The following is a 17,558-nucleotide window of genomic DNA, read 5'->3' as shown; positions in this document are numbered from 1 at the left end:
TAGTCATTTTGTGTAGCAGGAAGTTGGATACATAGATCTGAATCCCAAGAGAGAACTCAAGCAATTAAGGAATCAGTGCTTTCTACAGTTGGCAGTTAAACAATGATTACATAGAGAGGATTGCTTTAAAAGTATTTAAAGAAAAACCTATGTTGCTACCTTTGCTTGGACATATTAACCATTGCTTTCTCTGGAAAAAGAGAACCTATCACGGTGCTCTTCTTGGCTCAGCTGGTCAATTTCTCCTGTATGTTCCAATGATTATACTTTAGTTTTATGATTTATACTTAGTTCTCTGAGGATGTTTATCTCATGGTATCTAGTTTCTCACTTTCTTCATTAAAGTCTGTTTTTCTCAAGGAAAAAAGGTATATCTTAGCAGACACACAGTATTTATTATGAATATATTTAATTGGTAAATACTGAAACTATAAATATATATATAAACTGCTTTATAATAGGTTTTACCTGAATTTTTTATTTCTTGTTTTTTTGGAAAGTACAACAAAATTATTGTCACAGAATGTACACTTTGAATATCCCAAATTAGAAAATCTGAAATCTTAAGTGCTATGAAAGCTGAAATCTTTTGAGCACTGACATGACTCCAAAAGTGAAAAATTTCACGTCTTACCTCATGTAATGGGTTTCAATGAAAATGCAGGGATACTAAAATATTGCAGAAAATCACCTTCAGGCTATGCTTGTAAAGAGTATATAAAACAATTGAATTTCATGTTAGACTTGTGTCTCCTAAGATATCTCATTACGTGTATGCAAGTATCCTAAAATCTGAAGGAATATGAAACCCTTCTGATGACAAGCATTTCAGATAAGGAATACTCAACTTGTATGTACATTTAAAAGTTAATAAGGTATATAATTATACATGAGGTATATAATTGTAGCATTTACCAATGCTAAAGTCAATCATGTGATGAATATTTGGATTGTGAGGAAGTATATCATTTTTTGCTTAGCTTAACATTGTCTGTCCCCAAATTCCTTTCTTATCAGGAGTTTCAGTAATGTAAACTGCGTGTTAAAATTAATACTGTTATTTTAGTGTGTTTTTTGTGACTTGTATGATTTAAGGTTGATTTCTTCAAATCATTTAATAATATCATTTTTAAATTTATGCAAGCAAAAATTACTTTGTTGAATCTGTATTTTTAAATTTTTTGTTTGCTCTTAAACACCATCATAAAGGAGCAGAAAAGAATGAAAAAATTCTTTTCAGGAATTAGCTCTTAGATATATATATTTTTATAGGAATGTGAGATACAGTCAGAAGTCTTTGTAGAAAAGCAATTTTATAAGGCATTGATAAAGTAATATGAATATGCATTTACTGTCATATGCTTTTATTACTTTTGTGGACTCAACAGCTGCTCATTGAGCTTCAGGTATTATGTGCAAGTCATTGTGGAAATTACCAAATCTATATGATTTTCATTGACCTTAAGAAACATAAATATCACTCTTATAAAATATAACTGCTTTTTTAAAAATATAATGATATGAAGGTAGTTAAAGTATTCTAAATATCTCAAATTTAAAAATATAAGTGGTCACCAATTTGGTTACAAAAAATATTAATATTAGTAAATATTTTGACCTGTTTTATGAATCTATTTGTCTAAATCTCCAGTTAATAGAATTTTAGTCTTTTGTCTTTGGTGCCCTCTTGTGGACTTTTAATGAACTCCTTGTAACAACATAATAACTTTTAAAGGTGTTACTCTTATTCTAAAATATTTGATTTATAGTCTCCTTTATATTTTGTTAATCTTTTGACAAACTTTTGGCTTGGAGAGAAAAAATTTAAAAGTCATGGTTAAGGTTGCTTTTACCTCTTAATCTACTCTGTTGTACATCTGGGTTGTGCATAGGGAATGGAAGATAATATTTTGTTTGGAAATTTTTAGTATAATGCCAAGAACTTGTTCAGTCTTGCATCATGGTGCCTCTGAAGTCCTGCCCACACGCCTTCTCACCATTTAAGCTTGTTGTACTGATGAATAAGTCTTTTATGACTCTTGGAGATCCTAAATGCTTTGATGTAACTTTAAAACATGCCTGTGAACATGCAAAAAGTTAGGATCCATGAAATTTCTGTTTGTTAAGGACAGGTATGTCAAAAACAGCAGCTGTATAAGCTATTATGATGGTTTTGTAGTGAAATGGATGGACCATTTCACTACTTATAGCAGTGAGAAGAAACTTCATTCTTTGTGCAGATTTTTAGATACTGAAAATCTTAGCCATTTTAAGTGGTTGAATATCTGTTTGTTACTTTTTGTGTGTGTGTGCCTGTCAGATATGGAAGTGGTGCTTGAGAGCAGCTCTGTGAAAGAGAACCTTTTTCTGTTTGTTTGTTTTCTCAGTAGTTCTTATCTCAGTTAGGTTGAACATGGTAATGATGAGACCAGATTTAACCAGTTGATCCTACTCTGGATCATTTCACTGGTACAGAAAGAACAAATAGATACAACCTTATATATTATAACAAAGACAATGGAGGAAGTGCAATCCTTAACTGTATTTGGAAGTGAAATTTGCTCATAATTCTCTCTTGGGTCACTTAAGTAGTTTTATCTTGATATAAGAAAGAATTAATAGGACTCTTCTATGACTGGAGACATTGAGGCAAATATGAAATAGAGTTCTTTAATTTTTTTGCCTTTTCTAACTCAAGTAATGATTAAAATGTACGTGTGTTAGTCTTAAGTAATCACCAGCCACCAAATTCAGTTATGTACAGGGAGTGGAGTGAAAGATTTCTGCCATGGTTTTCCTGTATTATGCTTATCTCCTTGAAGTTGCACTGCACATGCTTTGTTGACTTCTTCATTGACTCATTTGCCATAAATAGTTTTGTTTCCTTCATCATGTCCTGAAGTGGAGAAGTCCATTAAGTCATATTTTGGTTTTTAAAATCAGTGTCATCTATTTTGTTTTTATTAATTCATTTAAATCAGCATCTTTTAACAGCTTTCTCTTTAGAATATTTGGTCTCTTGGTCCAGAATATTGTAGCTATTTTCTATTATGTCTGACTGTTGGAAAGTTTCTAGAATATGTTGGGGTTTTTTTCCCCCATGATTTCATTCAGATTTGACTTGGCATTTCGGTTGCTATAGGACCCTTTTTAGTATAGATTCTAATTAACCTGGAATCTGGATTTTAGTAACAGCTTTTTGGGGGGATGGGGGTATCAGGGATTGAACCCAGGGGCACTCAACCACTGAGACACATCTCTAGCTGTTTTTAAGTATTTTATTTAGAGACAGGATCTCACCAAGTTGCCCAGGCTGGCTTTGAACTTGAGATCCTCCTGCCTCAACCTCCCAAGCCACTGGGAGTACAGGCATGTATCATTATGCGCAGCTTTCAGTAATAGCTTTCTGATTCCAGTCTCTTTTTTTACTCCTGTTCCTCACCAGTTCATCCTTTAATTTCCATAGTTCCTATCACTTCTCTGCCAAGCAACTTATTTAGGTTTCTGCTGTTTAAAGCATTCTGTAAGCTACAGGCTATCCCTTATTGCTTTTCATTCTAGCCAGAATATTTCTACTTTTGTGCCTCTCATCTGTTTTTATACTATGATCCAGCTTTCTAAGGATCCTAATTTAATTCTAAGGGACAAGGGTGTCTTAATTCTCGTGTTCATTATTTTTGGCTCTTCTCAGTAGCATGTTTATTCACGTATTTGTCTTTGGGATTGTGAGCTTTTGTGTGTTTGTATTTTATATCATAAAATAATATCATCTCTAGTTTGAGGGTTCAATATAAATGAATTCCTCTAGGATGTATTTGCATTTGTTTGTATCAGTCATTTGTGGTGTTACCATACTGTTTTAGTCAGCTTTTTTGCTGCTGTGACTAAAGGACCCAACCAGCATAATTGTAGAGGAGGAAAAGTTTATTGAAGGGCTCATAGTTTCAGAGGTCTCAGTCCATAAGTGGCTGGTTCAAGGTGAGGCAGGATATAATGTGGAAGAATGTGGTAGAGGGAACCAGCTCACATGATAATTAGAAAGCAGAGAGTCCTCTTCCCAGATACAAATATATACTCAAAGCCACCCTCTAATTCCCACCTCCTCTAGTCACACCTTACCACTTCATTTACCACTCAGTTAATCCCTGTCATGCATTAAATCACTAATTGGGTTAAGACTCTTTTTTTATTATTCATTTATATTTTTATTGATTTTTTAAAAAATACAAAATGACAGCAGAATGCATTACTTCCAAACTCATTCTATGAGGCCAATATCACCCTGATTCCAAAATCAGGAGAAGACACATCAAAAAAAGAAAGCTTCAGACCAATATCTCTAGTAAACATAGATGCAAAAATTCTCAGTAAAATTCTGGCAAATTGAATGCAAAAACATATCAAAAAGATTGAGCATCACAATCAAGTGGGATTCATCCCAGGGATACAAGGTTGGTTCAACATTCTGAAATCAATAAATGTAATTAATCACATCAATAGACTCAAAGATAAGAATCATATGATCATCTTAATAAATACAGAAAAAGCATTTGACAAAATACAGCATCCCTTCATGTTCAAAACACTAGAAAAACTAGGGATAACAGGAACATATCTCAACATCATAAAGGCTATCTATGCTAAGCCTCAGGCCAACACCATTCTAAATGGAGAAAAATTGAAGGCATTCCCTCTGAAAACTGGAACAAGACAGGGATGCCCTTTTTCACCACTTCTATTTAACGTAGTTCTTGAAACACTGGCCAGAGCAATTAGATGAAAGAAATTAAAGGGGTATGTATAGGAAAAGAAGAACTTAAATTAGCACTATTTGTTGACAATATGATATCTAGAAGACCCAAAAAACTTCACCAGAAAACTTCTAGAACTAGTAAATGAATTCAGCAAAGTAGCAGGATATAAAATCAACACCCATAAATCAAAGGCATTTCTGTACATCAGTGACAAATCCTTTGAGAGGGAAATGAGGAAAACCACCCCATTTACAATAGCCTCAAAAAAAAAAAAAAATACTTGGGAATCAACTTAATGAAAGAGGTGAAAGATCTATACAACGAAAACTATAGAACCCTAAAGAAGGAAATCAAAGAAGACCTTAGAAGATGGAAAAAGATCTACTTTGCTCTTGAATAGGCAGAATTCATGTTATCAAAATGACCATACTACCAAAAACAGATTTAATGCAATTCTGATCAAAATCCCAATAGCATTCTTCATAGAAATAGAAAAAGCAATCATGAAATTCATCTGGAAAAATAAGAGACCCAGAATAGCTAAAGCAATCCTTAGCAGGAAGAGTGAAGCAGGTGGCATCACTATACCAGAACTTGAACTTAAACTATACTACAGAGCAATAGTAACAAAAACAGCATGATATTGGTACCAAAACAGTCTGGTAGACCAATAAATGGTACAGAATAGAGGACACAGAGAATAACCCACAAAACTACAATTATCTTTTATTAGACAAAGGTGCCAAGAACATGCATTGGAGAAAAGATAGCCTCTTCAACAAATGGTGCTGGGAAACTGGAAACCCATATGCAACAAAATAACATTAAACCCTTATCTCTCACCAGGCACAAAACTCAACTCAAAGTGGATTAAGACTCTTAAAATCTAGCCATTTCTCCTCTGAACTTTCTTGCACTGTCTCACACATGAGCTTTTGGGGGACACCTCACATCCAAACCATAACAAGTACTGAGACTGCATTAATTTAATTTCTGAATATGAAATTCCACCAACCAAGTGGGTAATGTGAAATTGAAAGCCAAACACATGGTTATAAATTCTAAAGGATGGCTTCCTAACCCTCACCTTACCCTTAACTCAGGTGAGACTTGTCATGTCCTTTGCCTGTGGTTAAATTTTTCCTCATTTACCCTTCCACTAAGGATATAGAGCATTAAGATTCCTGACTTCCTGCAGTGGTTCTACTTTGAAGAAAACCCAAAGACCTCTTTTCCTCTTTATCCACCAAATTATAAACCTTATTAAACCAAAATCTTTTATTCTAATTATGACATGCCCCTAGGGGCAGCCTTAAGGTCAGATTTATTGTCATGGCTGTATATATTCTGTGTACCTGGGGGGGGGTCTCCCTTACTATCTTGAAAGCTCATTCGTGCATTTATGTTTTTACATTGTTTGCTATTTCATTAGCATCTTTAAGAGGTATTAAAAATAAATCTTGCCATGCTTGTTTTATTCCTGAAGACTGTTTTTTTTATGTTGAAGTAGAATTCATACTTATGAGCATTGTCCATCTGAATAAAAGTCATTATGATCTCTGCTATAAAAGTAATGCTGTAATGTCGTGATTTTATTTGCAATAAAGAATTGTTTCAGATCCTGTGAGAAATAAAATGATTCAAATATTTGCAATTAGTCTATCTATATAACTAAGGAGAAGAGGAGCAGCCTAAATATTTTAGTAGTGTTGCAGATGACAAATCCTTTTTAAAATGTTTGAGTGAGTAGCCTTAAAATCATTCATTTGCTGAAGATTTACAAATTCCTTTAAGGTAGTAGATATGGCAAATGTGAAGATTCCTAATGCAAGGTCTCTGATTATTTCTCAGCATAAATCTGTCTTAACAGAGGGGTAGGATTTCCTAATAATGTTTTCAAATATTTGTATTCCATGTGGATTTTATGATTCATAAGCTGGATTATCATCAGTACTCTATTTTGCATTCCTGGCACATGATGGCCACTGATTGAAAATGCTATTGTATTCCTTACTGAAACTGGCTGCTTTCTGCAGTGGGGAAGCATCTGTTTTGCAGACCTTTTTCTATAAAGTATCAACATGTTTTTCTTCTGCTTTTCTTCACCCAAGGAATAACAGAATACATATAAGTAAAGTGTAATTTGGAAAAAAAAATTATAAATAAATTTTCTGTTATAAAAATATAAAAGGTACCAAAATTTTAATAGTGCTCTAAAACATCAAGAATAAGTCTAGAATTAATAATTTCTTTAAAAAATGTTGCTAAAGCGTTTCTAACACCATCACCAAGTTATTAGTGTTTGAATTTTCTAATTTCATAATAAATTAGTTCTCATTTCATTTGTACTGCATTAATTATTGTTTAGGTGCCACCCTCTCATTAGTGAATTGAGTATCATGATTTTTCTATTGCTATTTTTGACTGTCAATTTGTAAATTGATTGGCATTCTTCTGCAAAGTGATTATGTGTATGAGAATAATCTGCAATAAGGACTATCCCTGCAATAAGGACCATCCAAACTTGATCAGTGTTTTTACAGTTTATAGATCATCTGAGATAGTTGCATGAATTTAGAGGTACAAGCTTCATTATTCTTCATTGTTCTATCCATTCAGCTCTAACATAGGATTTTTAGCCTTCCTATAGGCTATTTCAGACCAACTAGGTGTTAGATTTCCACTGGTCACAGCATTAAATCTTAAAAGAATAAGAGACAAAGAAAATAAAAAAAATAAAACAGAAGTAAATAAGCAGCATTAATTTATCATCCCTCCCCCCCAAAAAAAAAGAAATAAGAGACAAATGACTCATACATATAAAAATAGATTATTTTGGGAATAAACTGGTTGCAACCATGATAAAGTATTAAAGAAGTAGATTTTTAAAAGGAACTGATAGAAAATCAGCTTTTCCCTGTGTCCTCGATGTAGTTAACTGGAAAGAATAAACCCCAACCTTTAAAAAAATTTAACTGACCACATGCAAATCAGTCTTTTGTCTATGTCATTTTCTTCATCTCAGTTTAGCAAAATGAAAGATGCTCTAGGAAACATGGGATATAAATTAGATTGGACTTGAAATGCTATTTATATTTAAAAGCCTTACATAATTGGAAGTTATATCTTGAGTTTTACCATCAGAAAGACCTTTTTAGAATTCTTACTTCTCTATATATTTCTTGTATGACCTTGGGCAAATTTGTAAACCTATTTGCACTTCAGGTTTATCATTAGTATAAGAGAGATAATAATACCTCATGGGGTTAATAAGAGAATTAAAAGGGAGTAGCCTATAAAAATGTGGAGCTTTACTGTAGTGCTTCTAATTTATTGATGGTATCTATGTTTATCATTATTAAATGATCAACCAAATAATTTTAGTTACTAGCAATCTCTTCCCTAAGTTTCTTCAATTATCATTTTATGTTTATTGCAGTTAGTTTAAATAAAATGCTATCACTAGAACTTCACATAACATTGTCCTTAGTTCTGTGTTTTGGGACATTTTGAAAAACTTAACATTCATTCAATAAATACATAATGAGAATATTACTTTGAGTTGGCTATCAGGAATAACTTTTTAAAATATGGTTACTGCTCTTTACAGATTTTAGAGTCTAATGGGAAATTCAGACAAGTCAAGTATTTAGACAGTTATAGCATGAGGTAATAAGTGTATGTTGAACCTAAGCACAAGATACCACAGGAATGTGGTGACATCTAATTCATTTGTGGGATATTGAGCTGAGAAACTATGTATTTGTCATTTTGATATAAAAAGTAGTTGTAATATAAAATACTCCACCAAAATCTATGTTTATGTTTTATGTGTATGTTTACTAACTAGAAGAGAGAAGCTCAAAATATCCAAACCCAAAGTAATGACAAGGAGATGGAAACATTAATTACCCTGATTACCAGTACATGTTGTATGAAAGTATTGAAATATCACACCATGTTCCATAAATGTGTACACTTATTACATGTGAATCAAAAATTTTAAAAATGTTTAAGGAAAAAAAGACAACTCAAGGGCAACCTTCTTTGTGAGGCCTTTTTCACTTTTTAAAGGCAGAATTAATGAATGTATTATTGGATTTTCCATTGTACTGTCAACACTTCTTATAGCACTTAAAAGATTATTCTGTAGTTTATTGTTCACATGCCAGAAGAATCCTCCTTTACTCAAACATAAAAAAACAAAGTGAAACAAAACTGTCTTAACTTATCTTTGTATCTCCAATGCTTTGTTCACTACTTGAGATGTTACAAATGTATAATAAGTACTCATTAAATGTATTAGTAAGTTAAAGTACAATTTATCTCATTCAATAAATAAATATTTGTCAAGTATCTATTGTGTACTAGATATTTTAGCAGTGGAATTCAAAATTTTAAAAAATTCTCTTGCCTTCATCAGAATTAAATTCTAGAGGTAAAGAAGACACGGTACAGACTATGAAGAACACAAAAGAATAAAAGAACAGAGAATGATGGAGGCTTTAGTTTTAATTGAAAGTCACAGAAATTCTCACCAAGGATTTGACAGATAGAGACCTCAGTTAAATAAATTATCAAACTGTCTTATAAAAGAGCATTTCAGTCTGAGAGATCAGCCAGTTTAAAGACTCAAAGAGTATTTAATTGCATGATCAAGAAACAGTAAGGAGGCCAGTAACTGTAGCTTGGTGAACAAGAAGGAATGTGATAAGAGATGGGATTGGCAGATGTTACTAGGCCAGATCACATTTAGCCATGATAAAGATATTGAATTATATTCTTAATGTAATAAAAGGCCAAATGCAGAATTTGCACCAAGAGAATAATATGATGAGATTTATATTTCAGAAGGCTCAGTATGTCTGTTGTATGTGAGGCTAAGAAAGGCAAGAATGGAAATGGTAAAAACAGGAGGCTATTCTAATAATAGTCCAAATGAGTGAAGATGGTGGCCTGGACTAAGATGGACTGAATAATTTGTATGGGACTCTGAGAATAGGAGCTGTTAACATTGTAAGCCAGCATCACTAACCTAAGCATTTAAGCAGATAAAAATTTAAATGTAAGTAAAGTACACGTATGTGGTGGAATAATAGGTTAAGAAATTAAAGAACTTCTTTCTTCATTCCAGCACTGCTTTTAAGCATATGTGACTTTAGGGAAGTCTCTTACTTTCTGTGGCCCTTAGTTTTTTCAAATATGAAATGAGAGGTAGAACTAACTTTTTTCCAACTAGAAAGATTTTTTAAAAAATAAAATTATATTGAATGGTCACTGTTTGAATACAGAATGAAACACTTCAGTGGATTGAGAAGTATTATAAGACATTATTGTTCATATGATACTTATATTTGTAAAACATTTTATAAAACAAGAGATCATAAATTTAAATGCAAAAGTATGTGATGCATGTTGTAAGTTCTGCAGAAGTTTGGAGAAGAAGAAAACTAGCAAAAACTGGATTAGTCATAGAGGTAATAGATACATGATACGTAGGTTTTCTTAAGTGTTTAGAGGGACAGGACATTTTGGGTAAGGAGGACATGAGCAAAGAGGAAATCTTAATGAACATAGCATGACATGGGATTATGATATAGGAAAATTCAGTCAAGTTCAGCCTGCTTGAATGTGGGGATATATGAATAGTGGGAAAATAGTGAGGAAGAATGAGATAGAAACAGAGAACATTAAAACCTAGGCAGAAATATTTAGCTTTACTGTGGGCAAGGCCTTGGAGTCATTATAGATTCTTCAGAAAGAGAATATTGTGATACAAATATTCAGGAAAGATTTGTGTAGTGATGTGTACTTTGAGGACAATTTGAAAGTACTTTTTTCCAGGTAGTATACAGACATTTTGCATACCTTTTTTCATTTAGTCATCATAACATCAATGGAAGAATCAAAAGATCAGAGAATTTAAATAGTTTGTCAAAAGGTCTGATGTGTAGCAAGTGATTTGAGATGAGATTTGAACTAACAATCTGCCTGATTGTAGAAGGTTAGATAGAAGAGTCTTCAGTTAGGAGGTATCACCTGTAGTAACCCAGGTATAAGACAATGATGCATATACCACCTGTCATGGGAATGGAAGAGGAGATGAATGAAAGAGAACATATTAACTGTATATAGGAGTAAAACAGAATGAATAAAAGAATATATTGAAGTATTTCTTTTGTGAAGCTAGTTAAAATTACTGTGTTTTGTGGTGGTAACTGTTAGGAACTGGGGCAGACAGAAAGGAGTAGAGCAATGGAAGGAATAATATTCAATTTGAGAATGTGGTGGAGATATTTTTTTAAACTCCACATATTTATTATTGAACCAACCAAAACCAGTACTACAGAACTTTCATAAATAAAAAAGATCAAATCTGCTGTTAAATATGCCCACTACCCAGTGGTGACATTTTTTCAGCTTGATGTAATGAGATGATCATAACCCAGATGCAGCATAGATATGTGTGCCATTTTATGGTATGATTCTTTTAAATATATATTTTTTAGTTGTAATTGGACATAATACCTTTATTTCATTTATTTTAATGTGGTGCTGAGGATTGAACCCAGCATCTCACACGTATTAGGTGAGCACTCTACTGCTGAGCCACAACACCAGCCCCACATGGTATGATTCTTCGTAGATCCAGCTTGGTTCTCCTCCTGTGTCTCCTCTTTCATTCAAATTCATTGGAAATGGGGCAATTTTGCTTTTTTTCTTGGACAGAAATCACTTAATCCTGAAAGTCTTGTGAGAGGATATGGTAAGGAACAGAATCAAGCACATGTACCACAATGCCCAAGAAAAGGCAAAGAGTGGGCAAAAATAATTGAGTTTTAGATGTCAATCTGATAAGAGGTTAATATCTAGAATGTATAATTTCAAAATTCCAGAATGTATAACAACTTTACAATGACAAAAACCAAAACTTTACTTCAAAATAATGGGCAAAGGACTTGGTAAACATTTTTCTAAAGAAAATATACAAATGACCACTAAGTATGTGAAAGATAACTTAGTATCACTGCATATTAAGAAAATACGAATCAAACCACAGCAAGATTTCACTTTATATTCATTAAGATAGCTGTTATTTTTAAAAATGAAAAAGAATGTGTTGGCAAGGATATAAAGAAATTGTAAATCTAGTATTATGGCTTAGTCAAAGTGTCCCCCAGAAGTTCATGTGTGAGACAATGCAAGAAAGTCTAGAAGTAAAATGATTGGTTTATGAGAGTTTTAACCCAATCAATGTATTAATTCCCTAGTAGGGATTAATTGGGTTGTAACTGTAGACATGTAGTGTGTGGATGGAAAAGGTGAGTCATTGTGAGGTGGTGTGCCTTTGGGGTACATATTTTGTCCCTGGTGTCATGTCCTAAGGTACTTCCTTCTGCCATACCCTTGCATCTTGATGTTCTGCCTCATTTTGTGTCCAAAGCAATGAAGTTGGTCATCTATGAACTGAGACCTCTGAAACTGAACCTCAAATAAACTTTTCCTTGTTTTTGTCAGGTCTTTGGTCATAGTAGCAAAAAAAGCTGACAAAAAACATTTAGGCATCACTGGTGGAAAGGTAAAATGGTATAAGTACTGTGGAAAACAATTTGGTGATTCCTCAAAAAATGAAACAGAGTTACTAAGCAGTCTATCTGAAAGCAGGGACTCAAAACAGATATTTGTACACCAGAGTTTGTTGCAACATTATTCACAATAGCCAAAAGTTATAAACAAACCAAATATCCATCAACAAATGAAAGGGAAAATAAAATGTTTAAAGTATATACAATGGTATATCATTCAGTCTTAAAATAGAGCGAAGTTCTAACACATGGTACTACGTGGATTAATCTTGATATCCATATACTAAGCGAAATTAGCCCGACACAAAAGAGTATATATTGTATGATTCTACTTATTTGAGGTATATAGAAATGGCAAATTCATAGGGAAAGAAAGTATGGTACCAGGCATTGGGGAAAGTGGGGAAGGAGGAATTATTGTTTATTGGGTACATACACAATTTCTAAATGAGATGATTAAAAAGTTCTGGAAATGCGTAGTGGTGATGGTTATATAACATTGTGAATGTACTTAATGCCACCGAACTAGACATTTAAAGATCTGTAAAATGGTATATTTTATATGTATATTTTACCACAATTTAAGAGAAAAAGCTAATGGCTGTTGTAGAAGTTATAAATGTTATTATTGCTTATTAGAAAAGAAGGTGCCAACATGTTTAATCTTAAAGGTGTTCTCTTTTGTATGCTTATTTACTTTGTCACCTTTTTATGTATGTGTTGATGATTTACCTATCTTAATTCTTATTTCAAAAGCATCTAACAGTCTTCTGTTTCATAAAACAGTTTTTGTTGTTTAAGGTTTTTGTTTTGTTTTTCTTTATTTGAGTCAGGGTCTTACTAAGTTGCTGAGGCTGGCCTCAAACTTGTGATCCTTCTATCTCAGCATCCTAAGAGTCACTGGGATTATAGGGGTGTGCACCTGGTTTTCCTTGAGTTTTAATTACTGAAAACCTTAGATTATTTTTCATACTTTTAACTCTTAAATAACATTTGTGTATGTTTACCTTAAGATTAATTGTAATAGTAGTATTTTTATCATTAGTAAAGTTGTAATATATGTGTAATCTTGTTAAGAATTAAGAAATGCAGCTGTTTTAGAGAAGTCTTTCTTCACTATGGTGATTTGCTTGCAGGATGAAGATGAGCTGGATTCCCACACCATGGTGAAGACTAGTTCAGAAAGTGTGGGCACAATGCGGGCTACGAGCACAATGAGTGAAGGAGCCCAGACCATGATCGAACATAACAGTACGATGTTAGAGTCTGACCTGGGGACCATGGTTATAAACAGTGAAGACGAGGAAGAAGAAGATGGAACTATGAAAAGTATGTGGCTTTTCCCATTGAATATTAATTTTCTCTTTTGAAAGTGTTCAAGGAACCAGGGTAGTTCTGTATTAATTTTTAGAGCCAGATATGGAAAATTTTACTTCTTGATTTTGACAGTTAAAAAAAGAATTTTTTTATTTTAATATAGCACAAAGGAATGCATTTTTAACTTAGAATTATCAAATTTTTTTTCTGTTGAGAGTTGCTAGCCATAATTTGATTTGTAAAGTATTCTAGAAAAAAAGAAGATAGTGTTCCTAACATTTACTTTTCCAATTAAAAAAGTAAACCTAAAATTCTGTTCCAATAAGTACAGCATAATATTATTTCATGTTGTCTAAATTAGCAGTTAAGCCACAGAGACGGGAGTACTATAGAAAGAAATGAGAGATGAAGTAAGAAAATAAGAAACACTAGCAAGAAGTATCAGGAGACAGGGGTACTCATAGAGAAAGTTCCATTCCATGCATATTTACTGCTGCTTATCATTTGTATTTGAGGCGCAATGCCAAGGGTACTGCAGGGGCTGAAATGCTGGTTAAACCGTTCTCTTTGACCTCTGTCGCTTACAGAATGATAAAGATGGGGGATCTTCCATGGACTAGCATTTCTTTCTTAAAATAAGTTTTAAAAAAAGTTTTTGAAGATACTACAGTTAACAGTGCAGGCAGAACATTGTGATTTCACAGTGATAGGTAGAAACAGATAATTATCTCTTCATCTCTCCTGACCTTTTTCTTCTTTTCCTCCTGCTACCCTTGTCCTATGTGGTTAATGTTGAAGTCTAAGTACTAGATGTTTTCTTCTATACAGTTTTGCATCTAAATGGTAGGAAAGCAGGATTACATGATTGCTGCCATCATAGAGCCTAGAAAGTTATAAATAATCAGATGGAACTGCAAAATGAATATTGGAATTTCCTCTCTTGACATTTCTATTTTCTTTTTTGCCCACCCCTTTCTCTTTGCTACTGCCTCTACCTTGCTGTTATTTTTCTGAGGTCCTGCCTCATAGCTTTAAGTTATTAGCCTCACTGTGCTGCTTTCTTCACATTGTGATTGCATACTTTGAAGGGGAAAATCATGAAGCATGAAATGCAAACAGATTGTTAATCCTAGAAGAATGGTGAAGTTTATAAATTTTCTATCTCCTACCACTTGTGGATCTACTACTTTGCCCTGGAAAACAGCCTAAATCTTTGATTTTCCAAAATTTCTAGCTGGTCTTCTGAATAGAACAGACCTTCTGCATCCATAACATATCGAACTCAAATGCATAAAGATGTTTTTGTGGCCTCCAAAGCCATTGGTGTTTGGGTACAAGTCATATGTCCTGTAGATCAAAAATACCCTTTGTTGAGGTAGTTAACATATTTCCCATCAGCATATAGCATATTTTTCTGCAACTGATAAAATTCTTTCAATCAAAACACAGGATTTTTAGCATATAAGTTAGAAGATCTGGAGTGCTTTATTATATCTAATGAACTCCAGAGCTTCCTAAAAAACTATATAAACAGCTTTCATGTAGTTGTAGTTCAACATCAGCATATGTACAGTGGATAAAAAATGAGTCTTCATGGAATCTCATTTATTATATTTCTAGAAAATAGTGATGATGATTTGTCAAGCATCATACTTTAAAATCACACCACAGATTTCCACAAAATTCATGTTGTGATGTGTAGCTGTGACAACTACAGAAATCAACATATTATAATTTGATGATAATACATAGGTGTGACTTTTTGTCACAAAAAGATTTTATTGAAAGCCCATTTTTAAGTTGAGCAGATACTGTTTTATGCAGCTGCAGTTGTTTTATACGCCTCAGCAAGTTTTAAATCCCTGGGCCAACTATCTGTATTTTGTATTCTATAGATAAGGCATCATTCCATGGTGTGGGATTTTTGATATTCTCCAGAATCAAATCAAGTGATACTAGACTAACCCCTAGTGTTGTCATACTGTAGTATAGCAAGAGTAACAAATTTGGGGTGAGGTTGTGACTCAGTGGCAGAGCCCTTGCCTCGCACATATGAGGCACTGAGTTTGATCCTCAGCACCACATAAAATAAATAAATAAACAAAATATAACTAAAATTTTTTTCTAAAAAAAAGAGTAACAAGTGTGTCCTTGAAGAAAAATTTATTTAATCAGAAATCACATAACTACTTTAGTTTTATTTTTATTCATGATGTAAATATTTCTTAAAGCTTTAATTAGTTGATATGAGGTCTCAGCTTATGTCACATCAATCAAAGCAACAATAAATAAACAAATAAATTAAAAAGGCGTTTACCCTGCAATTATGTCCCAAGAATTTCAGACCTGTTTTCAGCAGTGATGACTTTGTTTTTCCCTCCTACTCCCACTCTTCTGTTCATTACCCTTTAGAATGCCCAGGCATCAGCTTTGAAACCAAGGTCTTTTACCATGTGGCATTACCAATGTTTACACATGGATCTTTACTTCTTCCTTGTATATTATGTTCTACCCTATTGGTCCATGCCAGTTGGAATTCTGAATGATTGATGCTAAGATATAAGCAAGTTGGTTGTCATTTAAGGAAGTCAACTCTCAGAGCTTCTTATCCCAAAAGATTTCATTAGCATCAAGTCAAGAATCTGTTATTAGCAAAATGATGGGATAGTGGAAATTATTTCATTGTGGTGATTCTGGGAGAGTAGTTGCTTCAGCAAAGAGAAGACTGTGGCCTTTTGCTTTGTAGCTCTGTCTTTATGGAGGACATAAAGTTGCCCTGAAGGGAAACTCTACCTTGTTGATATGTGAGAAAGAGCTATACTCTTTACTCAAGTTTGTGTATGTGTGTGTGTATTGTTGTTGTTTCCCCGAACAGATGGTAAGTATTGTTCTTGTCAGAATGCCATCCAAATGTTCTTTGCCACATAAGAATAGATGTCCTTGGAATATTGGTTTCATTGGTGAATAGTAATTACATTATAGTCAAAGTCAAAACTTTCTCTTTTAGGTACTGGCTTATAGTAGGATTAAAGATGTAAAGCTTTCAGAGCTAAAAGAATTTTCAGGTAAACCCCCTGCCTCAGTAAGCTATTATCCCGTAAAGAGTTCTTCCTTTAAAAGTGTTATGCTGGCTTATGGTATGGTATGGTATGGTATGGTATGGTATGGTATGGTATGGTATGTTGAGCATACCTTTCATTTCATAGAGCAGACCTTCTGAAAATGTGTTCATTAAGATACATATTAAGTGAGATTCTCTAATAAATATAGACAAACAATTTGTAGTATTCAGACGTTTTGGAAAGTGTACATTTATCCTGAAGATATATTATTGGAGATCTACGGTAATATATTATTAGCTTATTAAATGCTCTGCAAGTAATGTAGAAGGGAAACCTGTTCAAAAGATTTACCCAGGCTTTAAGTTACTTAGCCATTAAAAACTTTAATGAGGAGGATTTCAGTGATTAACATCATACGTAATTAGTATCTCAGAAACACATTTGGGGAAATGCTGTCACAGGAGTCCTCTAAAAGCTGCTTTCTTTTTGTTGTCATACTCACCTTGCACTTCTGTGTTCAAATTTAAGGCTGTGTTTCATTCTTTCAGTCACTCTTACTTATATCCTTAATTCCTCTGCCGTAATGCCTTTCTTATTTGCCCTCCTGAAAAATTGATCTATTTGTCCATCTTCTCTGCATCTGGTTTCTGAGTGGTACTGGAGAAAAATCTCAAATCTCTATAGATGAAGGCCATTGATTCAAGACTTTCAGCCCCATTTGGGCCCTCAAGACTTTCCCATAGGCCTATGTTTCTCTGCTCAACTCTTTCTCGTTTTGCAGAATGGCTATTTTAGACCTTCTAAATTTCCTGCCATCCCCCCCCCCATTAGTTTTAGTA

General features: G+C 33.4%; 1 protein-coding gene across 1 annotated transcript in view; it reads left to right on the top strand.

Annotated features, from left to right (window-relative positions):
- Window positions 1–17,558, top strand: part of Stk3 (serine/threonine kinase 3) — a 278,492-nt gene that overhangs the window by 180,513 nt on the left and 80,421 nt on the right. The window contains exon 9 of the mRNA XM_076836036.2: window positions 13,477–13,669. Coding sequence (XP_076692151.1) covers window positions 13,477–13,669 — 193 coding nt within the window. The remainder of the gene's footprint in view (window positions 1–13,476; window positions 13,670–17,558) is intronic.

Source organism: Callospermophilus lateralis, chromosome 16 (genome assembly GCF_048772815.1).
Source record: "Callospermophilus lateralis isolate mCalLat2 chromosome 16, mCalLat2.hap1, whole genome shotgun sequence".
NCBI classification, from domain to species: domain Eukaryota; kingdom Metazoa; phylum Chordata; class Mammalia; order Rodentia; family Sciuridae; genus Callospermophilus; species Callospermophilus lateralis.
This window is presented reverse-complemented; position numbering and strand designations above follow the sequence as displayed.